The following is a 19508-nucleotide window of genomic DNA, read 5'->3' on the forward strand; positions in this document are numbered from 1 at the left end:
AATAAAACAAATATGTATAGATATAGTACTATACATATAAACAGGAATTGCGGCTATAAAAATGCCAAAGCTGGCAGAAAAAAGTGTTTCAAATAGGCCCAAAAAACCGTCAAAAAATACACAAAAAAATATACACAGAGGGATTTCCAGCAAAAGGACAAACAAAAAAGGGCCACAAAAAAAGGGCTTCATTTTTGGGTTTAAATTTTTACATTTTTAGCGTTTCAGCTAACTGGGGCTTTGTATGGAATTTAATACCTTTATTTAAAAATATTACTTTGAGATAACATTGAAGCCTGAAGGAAATAAACATATTTAAGCGATAAACTAGCAACACGAAAAATTATTCAAAAACGTATGGTATTGATACGAATTTCAACCGAAATCTATTTTAGTTTCTAACCTATCGTATAACCACAATCTGCATAAAAAGCATTTGCAGCCACGTATTTGACTTGTCCATTTAAGTGACACTTTTCACATGTTTTTGGTCTTGTTGGGCTGCTGTTTCCACATTTTGTAGTGTTGTTTATGTATTTTTTATTTCATTTTTATGTGCATTGGCGGCTGGTTGCGAACTAAACGAAATTTTACGCTTAAACGAGCTGGCCAAAAAAAAAAATAAGAAAAACCGGCAACAACAACGACAAGAACAATGTAAAGAAATCAGTTTTTTGCACTCTCTACAACATTGATGCAAGGTATTTGGAAAGCCGCAGGAAAACAGTTTATAAACAGTCACCCTTCGGTTCTTTTCCTCAGGGGCGGCAAGGAGGGGGAGTGGCCAGAAAGGAAAAGGGGGCGTGGTGCGCTGTGGAAAACTCAACGTAAATGAAATGTGTTTTGCGTGCCGTTGCCAAAGTCGTGAGTTGTAAGCATGTGTATGTGTGTTTGCTCCCTGTTTGTGTTAGTGTGTCAACTGCAAAAACCGCACGTGCACACACACTCACACAAGCTCACTGCTACAAAGAAAAATTCCTAAACCTAAACTGCAGTTGCAAATAAAATAAGAAGGTTACAAAAGCAGGCCTTTATAAAATTGAACTTCAATTGTGCTACAGGAAATTTAAATATTTCCCTCTTCAAATGAACCTACTTTTCTAATAATGCTTGTCAATTGCTAACTACATTTAAAAACATTAACCGGAAAAATATTTCTTATTTAAAAAAAAAAAAAAATAAAGCTGAATAGGATATAATAAAATATGTAATCAAAAATAAATTTAACAGTTTTTCTTTATTACAAGCTAGGACTTTCTTAGCATCAACAATAAATATTTGTGTACCTTAGGATACAAATTTTTGTAAAACTATTTTTCCAACAAGCTCAAAAGTGTTGGGACTCGATTACGTGGTATAACTAAATGTCACATGCAACAATTTCCGAGCGCATTTTAAAGACGCTTTTTATGCGCGCCTTTTTGCGAGTCTGAGTGCCAGAAGCGAATACACGTATGTGTATGTGCCTGCCGAGTGTGTATGTGTGTGTGTGTGAATTGTGTGCTTGTGTAGCGCAAAATTTTATTTGACTTGCGTGTAATGTTCACTCACTTTCGCGAACATCGGAACAGAATGCCATGCGTCTATATATCGTACATACATATAAAGAAGTTTGTATATGTGAGCGCTACAAAGTATGCTACAAATAGTGACACGGATGCGCCTATGCGGTTGCTTTTAGCTCCTTTTGCCGATGATTAAATATACTTTCAAGGGTCTTAAAGGAAACGAAGTTGCTCTTGGTTGAACTGCAAATTTAAGACCAGCCAACTGAATTAACTATGAAGGGGAAGAGAGTAGTAAGTCAAAGGCGGAAAGGATGTTAAATAATGCACAAAATCTTAATTTTTAGTCCGTTTCCCGGGGGGGAATGCATGTATGCCACTGTGATTATCCTTATATCCTGCCCGAGTTGCACTTTCCCCAGTTGTGCGCCTCTGTGTGTGCGTAAGTTGGCCTCATGCATTTTGTATAAGTCCCTGCTTAAAATGCTTTTTGGAGTGTCTGTGGGATTATAACCACCTTTTGCAAAACGCCGGCAAGAAGATGCGAATATAATTACATTTCAGCTCAAGCTCAAGCTTCAGTTTCAGTCGGTTGGTTGCATGCAGTTCGGAGTTTCTAGGCCAAGGGATTACGACCGTAAGGCAAAGGGAATAGCAATCGACAAAAAGATATGGAAATAGAGGAAAAACCATTGCTCCTAAACCATCTCAAAATTAATCAGAACTGGAGCAATTTAAGGCCAAATTGAAATGGGCTCTCTGCTTTACCTTGATGAAATTGCCGTTGCCGTTGGCGAATTATTCCATTCAATTTGCGCTAATCCCTTCGTCACGACGACCACAATAAAACTAATCCCAGCCACAAAAGTCAAGCTAATTACGCGTAATAGTTTATTTAGCTGTCGGCGGAAAGCCACAAACGACGACTTAAATGGCCATCCGCCTGAAAAGGAAGCGTTTTGTAATTTAATATAAACACTGGCGAAAACAAAGCGATCACACAGTGGGTCGAGAGTACGTTGAAAGCATAAGCTCAGCTTAGCACCCAGCATGCTGAACAAAAACTATTCGTGCTCACTGTACGCGCATCACGTATGCGCAGCGTAATCCGAAACAATGAAACCGAAAACGGGAGCGTTGCTACACCAGCTGACTACCGCCGTCTGGACAAGCTAATGTAGAGCCACGAGCACAGCAACATTTTCGGGGAATGTGAGAGCTCCTAATGAACCAACACCGCCATGAACACTTTGTTCCATCCCCCCAGCCACGCCCCCTCCTCCATACCCTCCCCCTTCCCCTCCGCACTTTCCTACCAAAAGGATGTCGTGCCTGAAAGTGATAGTGAAAGAGTTCTTTTTTAGAACGCACATGAAGTTTAAAGCGCTCACGGCCCTGTAATTATGCAGACCGGAACAAGCAAGGAGCAGGGGCAAAAAAGTCCTGCAAGCAAATGAACGTACTACATACACACAGACACACACTAATGCCAGCCAAAGCCCACACAGACACACACACATGAATACACCGACGAACCTGCACGTGCCACACATTTACAGGCACACGCCGAGATTTAAGCGCTCGGAAAATCACACACAGACTGCGGGAAAAAAGGACTTTTATTTGGCTCAGAATGGGTGGGTGCCTCAAAAAGAATAAGGTCGAAATCGGGGCTTTCGACTTTAAATTTAGAAAAATAAATCTTTGCTTAACAAAAGAAAAATTACAAAATAATAAAGTCTGAATAATATTATATAACTAAACACTGGTTGTATCGTTATACATATATATTTATGCATAATCTACTTAGTTTTTAACTTTACTTTTGTAGAAACTTATTCCTGGACTAAATTTGATAGTAACAATAAACATTTGCTTGTATTTTATACTAATAAGCTTTTAACTTTACTACTATATCTAAATGAACCCCTTTCCTAACTGGGGACAATAGCTCAAATTCAGTTTACCCAGAGTCTAGATTCAGATCCTTGGCCATAATGCTCATGTGCAATTGAGGCAGCCAAATGGCTGCGGAGCGGATGACTTGGCCTGGAAGGAGGAGATCCCTAAGCCCGAGGGCCGGAATTCTCTGAAGGGGGAGTCTCGACCGAAAGCAATTAATTTCAAATAAATGAACTTAATTGAAGCAGATTAACCCGCAGCAGCCGTGGAAAGTGGAAAGTGCACCCGACGGTTCCCCTCCAAAGGCGGGTTGTTTTTGTTGTTGTTGTTGTTGTTTGTGATGGCGTGTGTATGCACTCAGTGTCCTTGTCGGCGACATTTGCCCTGATTTCACTTCCGTGGCAATATCCGTCGTCCTGCCAGCTCCCAAGCTCCCAAGCTCCCAACTGCTCCATGTTTGAGTTTCATTTCATTTACACAGCTTGTCTTAAATTCTAGCTGAAGTTATTAAGTGAAATGCTAGTTAGTTGCTCGGGTGCGTGTCTCTGCCACCTTTTGTTGGTTTATTGCAGGCAAAAGTTAACCGGTTTCCTCTGCCCAGTTGCGATTCAGCCAGAGTTAATGTGCCGCGATTTTATTTTACGCCTGCAACTAGAACAACAAAGTGCACGCAAGTGTGCATAAATGCCTTTGAAGGACTTGTGGCGCCAAATGTTCTTAATTTCCATAAAGGCAAAGCTGAAATGTGCAAACAAAGCTTTAGAAAAATAATAATAATTAAAATCGTATTTATGTATGTATTTAAATTCTTCATTCAAAATATGAGGGTTGCAAAAATATAATCTGAAAGTTAAATATTTAAATAACATTTACAACCCAGCAGTAAAACTGTTTTACAGAACAACCCATTGAACAAGGCTTGTTTTTTGTAGAAACATAAACTTGTGCATGCATTAATTTAATATTTCTGCACCAGTAAGCAAATCCTGCATGAATATGCATTTATAAATATATCAAACTGTTACACAGCCAGCTTAACATGTGTGCTTTTGCACACTTGAAGGATTAATTGATGGCGTGCAAATAATATTAAGTTACTAGGTCACTCGAACTGACCTCAACTGAGCAGGAACTTATGGCTTTAAGCAATTCCATCATACACAAAATAATCAGAAATAGACTTGATTCAATTAAATATAATCTTGTAATTTATAATTACTTTGTATTAAAACTTTTGTATGAATGCACTTTGTTATCATTTTAAGTCATGTTTTCTAATTGCAGAAACTATTAATAATAATGTTAACAAATGTTATTTAATTGAATTTAAATAAGTTTAATACATACAAAGACTACTACCAGAAAATGTATAAATAAATGTAGAAGCTTTAACGATTTCCACAACCTTTGTGTTCTAAAAGCTTTTCATTTTCATTTATTCATTTTCTCTGGAAAAAGGTTGGTAAATCCGTTAGCAAGGACTAACACTTTTGTAACAGCTTTTCTGAGCTTTAACTACTCTCCATAAGGGCATATTAACATTTTTAACTGGCTAACATGAAAATGGTTAACTTCACATTGCATATATTATATTTCAGTTTTTAAACCTATGTACATATTTTTTTCTACGAATTAAGTGAACTTTAACCATAAACGTTTGAGAAATGAAAAAGTAAAATTTTAAAACAGTACAGAGCAGCTATAAATGTGGCAAAATGTGCATTAGCCCAAAGCGGCAATAAAAGTTAACAAGAGCACAACTGAAAAATACACGAAAACAGGGCCAGGGGAAAAATCGAGGGGGTAAAAGTTTCGATTGCCGTTGCAGTAGTGGCAATTTCAAGTTGGGGCGCCCCAAAAGAAACAGCACACTTTAATTTGAATTGAAAAAACATAAAAAAAATACATATAAACTGAAAAATAGAGTGAAAACAGCATGGGGAAATTGGCGAAGGAATAGTAAAAGTTGAGGGGAAAACTGGTGACACGAAAAGTGAAACTGACATCGGTGGAAAAGTTCCGGCTTGTTGTTCTTGCTATCGACGCTTTTGGGCGACGCAATGGCGACGAAAAGTTCAAGGCCAGGTCAACGGGTTTCTGAGGGTCTAAGTTTCAGTTTATGACGGTGCCTCTTTGGCGGCATCTTTAAAGCCCAATTATTGGCCAGTACGAATGGGTCAATGGCCCACATTAATTAGAGCACGTTTTTGACGATGATTTGATTAATGGCGTCATTCCATCCAATAAGTGTCAATTACTGAAAAGTTTTTGGCAAGGATTTTGCCAACAGCAGCTTCTTTGCGGTTTAATTTACCATTTACGTCAATAACCTTTCTCTTGTTGGCATTTTGCGGTAGACGACAGCTAACAGGGATACCCATATTTAGAGTATTAGTCTTTTAAAAATTGTTCAGCCAAGTCTGTCTGGCGTTGATGTACAATAAACCTTGTCAATTAAAGGGTTTAATTTGATTTTGTCTAGAATTTTCATAAGAAGACTCACGAGATTTTTAATTTGCATTTTATATAATTAGTTCTCTTTGAAAATAAGTCTAAAGCAGTATTTTAAAAATGGATGGGCTTTCTTAAATTATTGCGTATACGTCTCGTGACTGTTACTCAATTTAAAATTTTGTATTTACATTTTATTGAATTCCATACTGCCTTTGTGTGTATTTTCATTACCACCGAGCGAGCAATTAATTATATTTTATGCACTCTTCCTTTTTAGTAAAGGACTCGTCCCCTTCCCAAGTCCTTAAAAAGGAGGCAGACGTCTCATCAGCACAATGGAGCAGACAGGAAGTAAGCGACAGACGAGTCCTGAATAGCTCGAAAAACGGGGGGTGGGGAGTTTCCCATCCTGTTATCCTGCCAAACGCAGGACACCTGTTCATCTCCTCTGAGCGGGGTCTTCAAAGCGCCCGTTAAGCGAAGATAAACACATGTTAAATAGAAAGAGGAACATGGAAGTACACTTTCATCGAGTGCCACGAATGTGAGTTACCTGGTACTAAAAATAAACACTGTTTTTAGGTGGAAATTAGAATAAAGAGCTTTGTAAAAAGGATGCTTAGTAACTAAACTAAGTTCATTTCATAGCAATTAATTTTAAAATAGAAGAGTTTTATATAATATAAAGTTAGTCTATTGTATAGTAATTAAGCTAAAGAAAATATATAATAAATATGATTAATAAATAAAACGAAATTGGAGTTAAAAAATAATTTAAGTAAAAGAAAAAAACGTAATCTTTCCTTTTAAATGTGAGTAGGGGAATGTCGTCAAGGTTGGACAGTTGTCAGGGTCGGACACTTGCAATTTTTCTAATAAACCAACTATCGCCATCTGTGTGCGAATGTGGTATTAATTGTTATCACTGTGGGAAACTTTTCATCCCTAGCCGCATCCCATAACTGTTAATTTTCCTGTTTTGTTGACATAGTGTCGTGATAGTGAAGAAAAAAGTATTCGAGAACGCGCTAAAAAAGTGGCATAATTCAGCGGAAAATATGCCATCCGCAGGGTAAGTTTAAAAATACGTTAAGTGGTTCCCCCTTAACGAAATCCTAAAAAAAAATTTGTTCTAAATAAAGCGATTTGGTAGTTATGTTGTGCGGTAGAGTTATGACTCATGTTGTCAGGGTTGGGCACTTTTTGTTGTCAAGGTTGGACACCCTTAGTTTTTCCCCTTTTGTCCGGATATTTTAATTTTTCCAATGTTTTTTACATTTATTCACTACAAAACATGTAAATACAATCAATGAAATAATTTTTTTTCTCTATTGTGAACAAATATACCTACATATTAATTAAAGAAATAGATTAAAGTTCTAAAAATAAAGTATGAGTTGGATGAATAAATAAATTTGGTAATTAATTACTTGATTCAACAAAAAGTGAATTAATTAGTAAATAAGTAAAAAAAAATAAATCCTTTGAGTAATAATTTATTTTCTCCCTTTGAAGAGGTTCACGCTACAAGCGAACGACGGAAAGAGGTAAAGTCGACTTGCATAATGCTGTCCTGTTTGTCCTAATTGCGAATCTGATTAATTTTTTTTTCATACTTGGTTGTAAAATTTGTTGTTCATAATGAAAAAGAGTCGAAAGACATAAAATACACCTGATCCATGGATAATGTCCTCTTTTATTGCTACTTTTCTGAAGTAGCAATTCAAGTGTCCAACCATGACTACAGTGTCCAAGCCTGACTACATTTTTTTTTTTTTTAAATACTCGCCATTTCTATGTTTTTCATTTCACAATATAATGTTCATTGTCAGACATACCTATTGCCTTTACCTTTCAAACTATTTACGCAAATGATCTTAATTCTTATTAAAACGATAATTATGGGCAAGGGTCGAAAATGTGTCCAACCCTGACGACATTCCCCTACCTGGTAAAATAAAACAAAGGTCCAAATATAAATAAGGAAACGGCGTAAGGAGAACGACGAGTAAATTGCAGAAGACGTGCAAGAAATTATTACGAGCAACATTTGTTTTTATTAAAGTCATGGTATCCTGGCAGGTATCCTGTTTTCGGTGGGAGAGGGGAAGGACATAAGGCAGGTAAGGAAAAAGGATCTGCTTTCCCAGCACGTCACACACAAAGTGATCACATAATCATGTGCCTTGTGTATTTTGCTTGGCAGCGATGCCAAAACGCCAAACAAGGCGCATAATTTTTACACAAGACATCCTGCACCCCGAAAACCCCCTTTTTCCTTAATTCTGCCATATTCCCAGCATTTTTTTTTTCATTTTTTCCTTTCCTTTCTTGGCTGCAGCTTGGGAAAATAAGGAAATGCTGCCTTTGCCTCGGTTGTTAAGTTTAAGCGCGTGTCTGTGTGCAGATTAAATGTTTGTCGTATTCTTTCGCAACTGGGGATTAGCAGATATGGCAGGCTATATACTCGTACGTAGGTATGAGCAGTCCAAAGGACATCAGTTTATAACGGTTTATTAGCAGGAATGGCGGGAGTATCTTTCATTCCATCAGCGATGTTGCCAGTTGAGTTGGGAGTAGCAATCCATCGCTTGGCATTCAGCCAATTTGCCTTCCCAACAAATATAGTACAAAATAGGAAACGGATAACATTGAGCTATTATATCATTCTGGGAATCTAAAAAGGACAATTTAGTAAATACAATTCTTCTATAAAAAGAGTGTAATAGGTGAAGGTATACTCTAACTAATTATATAATTTAAATTTGCTTGAGCATTAATGCCTTAGTATTTTCTGCACCTATTAACATTTGCATTCAGTAAACCTTCAAATGTTAATAATTTCGGTTTCATTAGTCGCCACGTTTCTACTATTATACTGCATAGTTAAGCACACAATGGTCTTAACTAATTAGAAGTCGATTACGCAGACTTTCGGAGGCATTTATGCTGACAGAAGAAAAAAGCGTGGCTGAGGATTCCGCAAACTTGCCAACAAGTCGGAAAACATTTCAGGCGCATTCAAATGCAGGAAGGAAAAACTAATTCCAGGCAACTGGAACTGCAGCAGCCAGTTAACTTCAAGCGGAAAAAGGCGAAATGCAGAAATCCAGGCAATTAAAAAAGGGACTAAGAAAAAAAAGCCCAAGAGGAGAAAAGGCGAGTCGGCGCCAAGCAAACACATAAAAAAACAAGTATAACAAAAAAATATACCTTTTCTGACAGTTGGAAAATGCCAGAGACCAAAAGGTGCAAACAGAACCGCGAAGCTGAAGTAAAAAAAAAAACTCCGCGAGCTCTGCAACAATTAGCCAAAGTCCGTAGCCTCACATGACCCCAAAAAATCCAGGAAAGTTGAAGTATTTACCCACACACGATGGCGCGGGCTTCCTTTTTTTTGGTCCACGTTCCGGCCACACGACAAATTGCCAACAATTCGTGCCTAATTTTTAGCTGACAACTTTTTGTTCAACTTCGTCTGTTTCCGCTTACTTTTAGCTTAAATTTAAACTTTCAAGACTGTCTCTCAAAAATTCTTTTGGCAAGCACATTGGACTGCACTTTGCCTAATTGAATGCGTGTTTCCATTCGCAGTCTGCGTGGAATGTTCCACGAGTTTTGTTGGATTCTGAGAGACCCAAAGAAATCGCTGAAAAAAAACTTGACGACGAGTACATTCCACTTTTTTATTGCCAATTTTTCTCCGCTTTGGCATTTTACAGTTCAACTGACTTTTAAAAGGCCAGAAAGGTGAATCAGTCTTGGCCAATGAACATCAAAAAAAGAGATAATAAAATAAGGAATATTTCAATACATACAACATTCTTGATATCATTCTCACATTCAATTAATTCTTACTCATAAATTGTATAAGATTTTCAGACTATTGTGCTGAACTTTCAATTACTTTGTAAAAACTTATGTTATTCAACTTAGATTAAATAAATAAGAAGTCAATTAGAGAAAGTAGCTTTATCAATACCACCAACCTGTTCCAGAACTTTTATGCCCTCTGCTAACTCCCATTATTTTTTCAACCTACTGAAACGCAGTCGAACTAATAACTCCACTGCATTTAAAATGTTGTCTTTGAAAGTGCAAACTATTTGTGTGTGTATTGTATGCATGAATAAAATTTGTACCAAAGTGGCCGGCGGCCGATTCCATAGAAATTGAATCCCCGATGCGAAACGCTTTTATCAGACAACACAAGCCAATCAAACAAATAGGCAAACAAATCTGCAAGCTAAATAAATTCAATTTCTGCCCACTGAGTCTTCGCTTCGGACTCTTCGTGGATGGGTAAAAACAACAAAACGCTTTGAAAAATGCCCAAGGGCGATTGGTGAAAACTGTGAAGAACTCGAAAATGGGGAAAATCCAACGAAAATAAAACCAGAGCCAACTTTGCACTCAAAAACGTTTCCTTTTGACTTTTGGCCATAAACACACACAAACACACACAAATAAATGGCGAACATATCAAAGGATTGTATCTTTGGGGAATTTTTGTGGGCGTGGCTTAAGGTCAATCAACGCGATTGGAAAAGCTTTTCAATTAGATTTATGTATTTAAATAAAGCGATTGTCCGATGGCAAAATTGCCACCAGTTAGCGCGGAAATCGGTTTGTGAAAACTCAATCCCAACTACTTTTCCACAAATGCAAAGCTGACAGTGGCGAGCTGAGTCGATTTTTTGCCTGTCAGTTACTTGCATTTAAATTGACAAATGTCACTCAATGCAGACATCGTAACTGGAGCGTGGTTCGGTTGAGGTGAATGTGAGTGCTGTTGCAAAACTTTCTGAACATGTGCCAGTCGGTGGGAGTTGGCTAGAGTGAAGGATTGGAAGGAGTGGGCTCCGTGGGCATCCCACATGACATCATTAAAATGCAAAACGCAAATTGCATCCATGGCAGTGAAATTGGCAATGCAAACAAACTTTGCGGAGTGCCAGAGAAAGGGTAGAAACGGGGGAATCGATCGATGGACTGGCTCGGAAAGGATTCACAACATAGATCTCCAGCGACATGGTTAAAAATTGAGTTAGGGTAGTTCCATTTAGAAATACATATATTTACAATTTATTTCAGTAACCTATATCATCTATCATACGAAATATTAATTCTAGAGTATTAATTGAATTAATCCGTAGTGAACTCCACAAATCAATAACAGATCCAGTAAATTATTGCAAGCAGAGCAAACAGCATGGATTAAGCCATAACCACAAACAAACACCAAGTCGGAGGTCTTCACCGATTAGCTTGGCCAATAAACAGAAACCGAGTGAGACGCCCCTTCAGGCCAACAAATAAGCAAGGCCTAAATCAAGAGACCCCCTTTAATTTATGCGGGCCAAAACAATGACAACGGAGATGGAACACGAAGTGGCTCAGACTTGGGATTTCTGGCTCGATAATACGCACTACCAAAGGCGATTACGCTAATGGTGATTGGCTTTATGCTTTACGAGGAAGCCAACTTTGGCCTAACTGTTGATCACCCGCCAAGTTTTTTTCGAGCACTCACAAATCTTTTCCTCTTTTTTTTCTACACCATCCCAACTACTTAGAAAGTCGTGACAAAGTCATTGACTGTATGGCATTTGCATAGAAATGCAATTTTCGGCCAAACACACGCTAACACACACACACACACACACACACATACACAGACACTCACACACACAAACGAAACTGAGGAAGCCGTCGCCAAAGTTCTTTCTTCCCATTTAGCCGCATCCCTCCGGCCAACTCGCATAATTTGTGGCTTAGAAAGTTGTCGCGCGCGTAAATGGGCCTTAACCCCCAGAAATCGATTTCCACGAGACCGCTTAACAGTTTATCTGTATCTCTACCCCTGGCTTCCAGAAAATTGCTTGGCTAATAGTTTGCCGGCATATTGACAACTTGTTTAATCATAAATTCCATAACCTAAGCTCGCTGGCTACAAAATACTGGTAAGAGAAGGTTTCAATGGCCAAGAGGAAAGTCACAATTCCTTTATTTTCACGCTGGCTGGGCGGAAACAAAGTCGGAAAGTGGTTGGGCAAATTGGTCTGCTTATAGATTACCATGTTAAATATTAGAGTAGGTAATGGATTATTTTGGTTTGGTGTCCATCTTGTTAAAGGCGGCTTTAATATTTGTGCACTAATTTAAGTTTTTCACGAACTTCTCGACATGTCACAAACATAAACGTTTCCATATTTTCCACTTTTATTATTATTTTTAATACTCCCTTTAAAAGCAATGGCATTTATCATTTCACAACAGCACTGAAATATATTTGTTTGGTTATTTACAAAAACAGATATATAAAAGAAAACAATTTACAAGTTTTTGTCGTAACAATTTAAAAATTCAAGTTTTAGACAAATGGCGGCAGTTAAATTATTGAAACAGAATGTGTGTACATCAGCAAGAATCCATAGTTTTTTAAAGGCCGCACTAAATGCAACAAAACGAAATTTAAAAATCAAATAATTTACATATTTTCCACCCGAAATTATTGTCTGTTTTAAATTTGTAGCTGTTTTTTCAATCGTACGAACAACAGCTGTTGGTCACTGCATAAAAATGCTGTAGTCACTACAATTAACACACTCACAGCCAGAGGTACGAAACGAAAAAACAGCCCACATGTCTGTGGAAAACTGTCAGAAAATCACGTTGCTGATTTTTGGCCAATTGAACGCAACTCTCACATGGCAATGGCGATAAAGCCATCTCGATTCATTCATTATTTCCACAACGATACGCGGAACGATTCGGTCCCCATGGAAATATAAAAGCGGAAACCGAATAATTTTGGGGCTTTTAGAATACCATTATTTTTTTTTTCATTATTTTTTCCTGCCGCTTGCTGATTGGCATAAAACTTTACCCCAATGGAACTGCACTCGACATTTGACTTTTGAAATGACCGCAGCAGCCCACGGCGGAATGGAAAATGTGGAGATGTTGCAAGAACACGACCCGCACACTCCCCATTTTTGCCACATTGACACAATGAGGCCAGAACTGAAGCTGGGATAAGAACAAACAGTATAGCGAACCTGGCTGGCAGCTCTTTGTTAACAATTTCATTTTTAATGGATCCGAAACAGAGAAGAGTAGCACTTCCACTTCCACCCACTAAACCATTCCGAACATCAGCTTCCCCGGAGCAACTATCGATTTCGTTTTTGACTTTCTGCTCGCCAACTTTAATTGTCTGCAAATTCGAAACTGACACGGTTTCCAACTCAAAGTTTGTCTCTTCACATAACATGCAAATTTATTCGGCTATTCAAATTTGCAATGATCAAATCAGCAATTTAATGGAAACAGTGCCTAAAATATAAAAAACTTTCCTTTTGTCTGATTAAACCAATTTTAAAGTGCATCGGCAAAAGGTGACCCAAATCAGCTTTCCAGACCGGATAGCTTGTCCACTTTTAGTCGGATTTTATAGTGGAATACCTCTGAACGTTTGTAATTGCATACAGAAAAAAAAATGAATTCAGGATTTTTCGTATCCCGAGGCCGAAATGTTGACTCCTGATCATGTCAGATTTTTCCGTTAAAATGCGGATGGGTGACCCCAAGTAAGGTAACTTCGACAATTTTAGTCCGATTTTAAAGTAGCATACCTCTAAACGTTTGTAATTGCATTCAGAAACAAACTTCATTCGAAATTTTCAGTTTCCAGATGGTAGAAATTTTGACCCCTTTTCATGTCAGATTTGTTCAACTTTCCGATAGAATGCAGGGAGGTGACCCCAAGCGAGCCAACCAAAGCCCATAACTTCGACAATTTTAGTCCGATTTTGAAGTGGCAAATCTCTAAACGTTCGTTATTAGATTCTTAAAAGAACTGAATTTAAGTATGTTCGATTTTCTTACCTCCTACTTTGTCAGATTTTTCAACATTTCAATTAATTGTAAAGGTGACGGAAATCTAAGCAAAAAAAAGTTGTAGCTTAGAAGCGGAACTTAAACAAATGGGAGTCTATACGAGACCTACAGCCGCTTTTTTCACAACTTTGGACTCAATTTTTTGCCGAAAACCCCAGCGCCGACATAACTTAATGACGTCGTTTTGTGTTTCACTTTGACAGCGATAGCAATAAATTTCCTGGATCTTGGTTCTTGCTCCAGTGGTGTTTCCTCGGCTTCATCATGGGCATTTTCCACTATGCAAAATGCGCCCTTACATGGCAACCGCCTCCTCCGGAAATTCCGGGGAATGCATTGCAGTCGGTGCTGGAATTACCGGAGTCTACGCCGTGCCTTTTGTAAAAGTGAAATTCCTGGGGGCCGAGAAACACCGAAATGGATGGACGGAGATTCAACACCTGGGCAAATATTTCAAATGACAAGCCAAGGTGAAATGGTTTGTAAATGTAGAAAACGGCTTGTCGTTAGTTTGATTTGTATGTGGTCGCTTGAAATATGATTTTATTTCAAAAGAAACGTTTTAATGGGTTAAAGGTACCTTTTGTTTCCTATAATTGATAAAGTTTTAGTCCTTACCTAATTAATTGAATATTTCTATTACTACTACTATACTCTCTCGTTCTTGTTTTAAATATGATTTTTAAGTATCCCTATAGAATGCTTATTGAAGAGCAATTAACCATTAAAAAAGTCCTATAAATAATTTCACCAACAATGCTTAATGGCGGCTGTCAGTTGCACGAGTAAAGTGCATTTTCATACTTTTTTATTTTCACTGACAAAACGAACTCGAAACTTGCCTGCGGTACCTGATATGCCAAACACTGAAAGTGACAGAAACAGAGAAAAACATGGAAAAGTTGGAAAATGGGGCTGCATTTTCACACCTGAATGTTTTGCAAGTGGCAAGTCGGGCTTAACTAGACAGACAGTTGGTTTATCCAAGAGCGTCAAAGAATTCTCAGCCTCATTGTGGATAAACTGTTTTTCACTTGGCTGTCACTGTTCCCACTTCTCCGGAATTAAATCACATCACAAGGGCTTCTCTCTCCCCATTCGCAATGGCAAATGCTTAAAAGGCAGAAAACTTTGTAAATATTCCAGGTAGGTAGATAGGTAGGTATTCCAACCACACGAATTCTTCCGTAAAATTTGTTTAAACACTCAAAGCCACTTGGGTAAAATGCTCACGTAGCGAGCGAAAAAGGGTAAAAACTTGAGGCAAACTATCAAAAATAAAAGGAGCCGCATTACACGGCCAATTGGGAACTGATTGGGTCTGATCCACTGAGGTGGATGCGAGTGCAGCTCGACCAGATTGATTGCTGTCTGCAGAGCAGAGGAAAAAAAAACAAACAGAAAACGACTTTAACCTGTACAACCCACCATACTCAAATCCCGTCTGAAAATCCTGCACTTGAAGTACATTTTGCCGCTGGGCCGCCGCAAAGTATGCAATGAGTTTGCACTGCCAGAGTTGCCAGGTTGCCATAGCTGTGCCGTGTAATTTGAGCGATATAAATAAGTAATTAGCACATAGTGCCGGTGCACTGACACCTCAAACATTTCCCACACCGTGTTTAATGGGCTCCGTAAGGCGCAATTTAGTTTTCCAGGACCTTTGTTCCTGCATAATGATGCTGCAGCCTTATCTTTCACACGTGCCACAAACATCGCATCGCTTTTCCATCTTTCTCGGCATTTTTCCCATCGCCGAGGAGCAGCGACCTTCGAGGTGGCCAACAAGAAATGATAGACAACTTGGGCGCAAACATGTGAAAGACGTCGCCCATCAAGTTCTTTGCTCGTTTACCTTACGCTCTCTTTGCAAACGCGCCTTCAACATTTTAAATGCATAGATTCGCTTTGGGAACTTGCACTTGAAAAGACATTTTTTCCGTTGCAAGTTTCGTTACGAAAAGTTTTGTAAAGGATATTTTTTGACTACAACTTTCAATCAAGCATCAAACCAGTTTTTTATAAAAGAAATATAAGGTTTTTGTAAATATAAACTCTTTGGATTTCTTTCACAAAGTAACACAAAAACCAAAAAAAAAATGTATTGGGAAATTGCGTGGAAGACTTACTTAAAAATAAAAACGTTTCAGAAATAGAAAACATTTTTTGTTGGGATTGTAAGCAAACTAATTAATAACAATTGGAAGTTATTTGTGGACAACCCAGCAAACTATTTAAAACTTGAACTCATTGTTCATAAATCACTATAATTTGCAGTAAAGCTTATAAATTAAACTCTTATATAAATGCAGTGAGTAAACAATTTTCCAACTCTTGGCCATGCGCCATATGTTCCGATGAGAGTCCTTTCAATGCGCCTGAACAAGGACACCTGAAATGGGCTGGAAAGCAAGTTGACACTCCGAGGACTTAATATTAAATCGGAAACGCAATATTGGCGGCAAAGTGGAGGTTCGATGGCCATGGAAATTGGGATTGTCGTTCGCACACACGGCCTACCATTCAATCAGGCAATCAACATTAATTATGACATATAGTACTCGTACTCATGCCGACGACTCATTTTCATTTGGCCACTCAAGGCGAATTCCTGAACGCATTCGGTTCGCATTAAAAGCATTTTTGTGGCAACGGCTGCCGAAATTCAATTTCAATTTCGGTTTCCTTTCTCCCATGGTTTTCATTACTTTTTGCCTGCGACAATTTGCGCTGCTGATTTCCCCACAGGCGATTCGCGGGGGGAAGGCGTGTAATTAATGCGGAATCCTGGGAAAGGAAGCTTGGGGATATGAGTCATCTGCCGTCAAATATGTGAATCCGGCAATCGATATGACAATTCGGTGCATCCATTTTCAGCAGCTAATTGGAAGGTAAAATCTCCGGGGAGTCGGAATTTGTATGGCATGGTATTTGTATGGCAAATATTATGTTTTGATTGCAGCCATTGAAAATAAACGTGTAATGTGCAAAAATGCATAAATGAAAATGGTAAATATTAATTTTTATATGCAACTTTAATTTCAAATTTTAATTTCTTAGTTAGTTATGCTTTCAGCAATATTATCATTCCATTTCATTAACCCGGCTAAAACAAAATGTACAAACATCAATGAGAGTTACTTGGCTTTTTCACATCCCATAAAGATTTATCTCTGATATCTCATTTCATTTGGACGCGCACTGTTAATGCATTTTTGCCATTCAAAATGAATATGGCGTGGAAAATGAATGTGACGACTTTTGTACGTTTTCAACTTTGTTTTTATTTCAGGTCTTCTATGTGTGTCACAACGCGTATTCGCTTCGTTACCATTCAAAGTCAATTAGTTTAATTAATTTGCCTTCATGGTGCCAACTCTTTGTTGCCCAAAAAAAGTCCTCAAACGAATTCGAAAAACTCTGTGAAAGCGACCAAAGGGAATTCCTTTATGTTCCTTTTTGTAAGCCAGTGTGTAATAATTTGGCCAAAAAGCGACTGCGGCTCTCTCTGTGATTTTGTGCTCCAATTTTTCAGGACTTTTTTTTTATTTGAATTGACCAGTTGGTGGAGCTTTAAACCCAGCCAAGTTTTTATACGAAAACCTTTTGCTGCATGTTGGTTCTTCTAATTCGAACCAACTACCAATAAGTGGATTAGACTTTTAGTTGAGTGGCTCATGGAACAGTGAAAACTCGTCGGTGAAAAAAAGGGGGAAGAACTGAAAAGACTGCAGAATCTGTCTTTTCTTTCGCTAAGCCGCCGTTAAGCGGCAAATGTGGTGCGGCTAATGTGTGTATTATTGGATTTATTATTTCACGGCAACTAAACAGAGCATTCTACTCCAGCAGGCTTAAATAAAGAGCGCAGTGTTAAAAGTTCACGAGACAATTAAGTACAGAATTAGAGAGTCCCAGACAAGAATTTGCTTCTTTAAATTCCTCACTTGAAGACTAAATGGTAAAATCAGACAGCCACTTAAGCCACTTCCTCTATCAATTTGCTCTTTTGTTGTTGATTTGAATTTTTAGATTGAGCTTGCCCAACTTCAATGATTGATAAATGAGATCTGTAATAAGTAATAAAATTCTTTTTGATACCTTAAGTTTTCGAGAATCAAAGAAGTGCTAGTAAATATTGCAGAAAATTGTAAACAGTTTCAAATGGTTAAATTTAAGCTTGACATTTGTTACGGAAATTGCTGTTAAATGAACCATTAAATATGCATTTAAGCTTTATTTAAATCTTATAAAGAACCCAAAGAACACACTTTAGAATTGGTAATGCCATGAGAAAGTTGATTTCCTTGTTTTTCCTCATTGTGGTTGATCTTGAGATCGGGGCTACGAATAAATGGTGCAAACCGAACCTTTGCAGAGGACAACACATTCTCTGCAATGACAAGGGGGTAAGTAAGACATTTTATTACTTTGAATTAATGATCAGTTAAGATAAGTTTTCTTCCAGAAATTCCAATCAACTTGTCCCAGTCGAGCCACCGCCATGGTGAAAATGACTCCGGATATAATCAAGATAATCGTGGACACACACAATGATTATCGAAATAAGTTTGCCGGCGGACTTCATTCTTATCCCAGAGCAGCCAGAATGGCCACGCTTCGATGGGACCCGGAATTGGCCAAAGTCGCCGATGCTTTGGTGCGCCAATGTAGGACATACGATGATGATGATTGTGTCAAAACACCGAAATATGAATATGCGGATGCCAGCTACCATATGCAGAAGTACTACTGTATGTCCACAAAGAAAAATGTGCTGCGAAAACAACTCGCTGACTGGATAGATCCAACGAATCAAGAAAATGTGGTGATGCTATACCTCAACTCGGACAAAAAGGATATGTGAGTTAACAAAACTTACACTACTTCAACCATTTTTTAACTTTTACCTTCAGTGAGTACTCTCAGCACTTTTTCCAGGTGCTGAGGGATCGGGCAAACCGATTGGGCTGTGCCATTATAGAATTTATCCGACCCTCGTTGGTCCACCAACTGCTCAAGTGCGTTTACAACTGTGGCGTTACCATCGCCACGGATGAGTTCAATCCCGTCTACGAGGTCACAGGGGGAAATGCAGCTTCCAACTGCACGAAGGGTGCAAATAAAGTCTACCAGTACCTCTGCCACAAGAACGAACCCGTCAAGAACTGTGATGGCGGAGACTTATTTGCCCCAACCGATGAAGAAAAAGATGAGGAACCCAATTCAACTGAGTTCCCACTCCCGAAATATGAGCAGGATTCAGAGTTGCCACCAATACCAGACTACGAATACCACTATAATGACGAAGGGGAAAATTAAATGTACTAAAATATCAATGCATTTCAAAGAAGTGTTGGTAAATATTGCAGAAAATTGTAAACAGTTTCTAAATGGGTAAAATATAGGCTTGAGATTGGCTACGGACTCTGGAATTGCCGTTAAATGGACCATTTAATATGCATTTAAGCTTTATTTAAATCTTAAAAAGAACACTTTAGAATTGGTAATGCCATGGGAAAGTTGATTCCCTTTAGCTATGAAATCTGGTAATATATTTTTAAGAAATAAAAAAAAGGAATGAGTGTAATGGTATTGCATTTGTATTGGCCTACCAAGAGCTAAAAATTCCTAACTGCAATCTGGAAGGTGAGCGTGAAAACGTGAAAAACACACCGCAGGAAAATGGCACTCATTTCCTATTCATAAGCCTACTCCAACAACACTTTTCCCGCTCTTCTGGTTATG

At 38.2% G+C, this 19508-nt stretch overlaps 1 protein-coding gene across 4 annotated transcripts; it reads left to right on the forward strand.

Moving 5' to 3' along the window:
• Positions 1 to 17188: 17188 nt before the first annotated feature.
• LOC108098384 (antigen 5 like allergen Cul n 1) lies at positions 17189 to 19195 on the forward strand. 4 transcript variants are annotated; one of them, XM_017201249.2, is made up of 4 exons: positions 17189 to 17232; positions 18016 to 18169; positions 18229 to 18623; positions 18677 to 19195. In XM_017201249.2, the coding sequence occupies exons 1-4, from the start codon at positions 17213 to 17215 to the stop codon at positions 19080 to 19082; spliced, it is 975 nt and encodes a 324-aa protein (XP_017056738.2). In that variant the 5' UTR covers positions 17189 to 17212; the 3' UTR covers positions 19083 to 19195. The 4 variants fall into 4 exon arrangements, with proteins under 4 accessions (XP_017056738.2, XP_017056741.1, XP_017056740.1 ...); XM_017201252.2 differs by having other exon boundaries at positions 17206 to 17224; XM_017201251.2 differs by having other exon boundaries at positions 17208 to 17224; positions 17995 to 18169.
• The last annotated feature ends 313 nt before the right edge of the window (positions 19196 to 19508 follow it).

The sequence above is a fragment of the Drosophila ficusphila genome, unplaced genomic scaffold (genome assembly GCF_018152265.1).
Source record: "Drosophila ficusphila isolate 14025-0441.05 unplaced genomic scaffold, ASM1815226v1 contig_412, whole genome shotgun sequence".
Classification (NCBI taxonomy): domain Eukaryota; kingdom Metazoa; phylum Arthropoda; class Insecta; order Diptera; family Drosophilidae; genus Drosophila; species Drosophila ficusphila.

What these genes read in the sequence shown, in the direction of transcription:
- LOC108098384 (XM_017201249.2), top strand. Translation starts at nt 17,213, where the DNA reads ATGTTCCTTTTTGTAAGCCA. An exon ending in TTCTCTGCAATGACAAGGGG is followed by an intron (nt 18,170 to 18,228) that starts GTAAGTAAGACA and finishes GTTTTCTTCCAG; the next exon opens with AAATTCCAATCAACTTGTCC. An exon ending in AACTCGGACAAAAAGGATAT is followed by an intron (nt 18,624 to 18,676) that starts GTGAGTTAACAA and finishes TTTTACCTTCAG; the next exon opens with TGAGTACTCTCAGCACTTTT.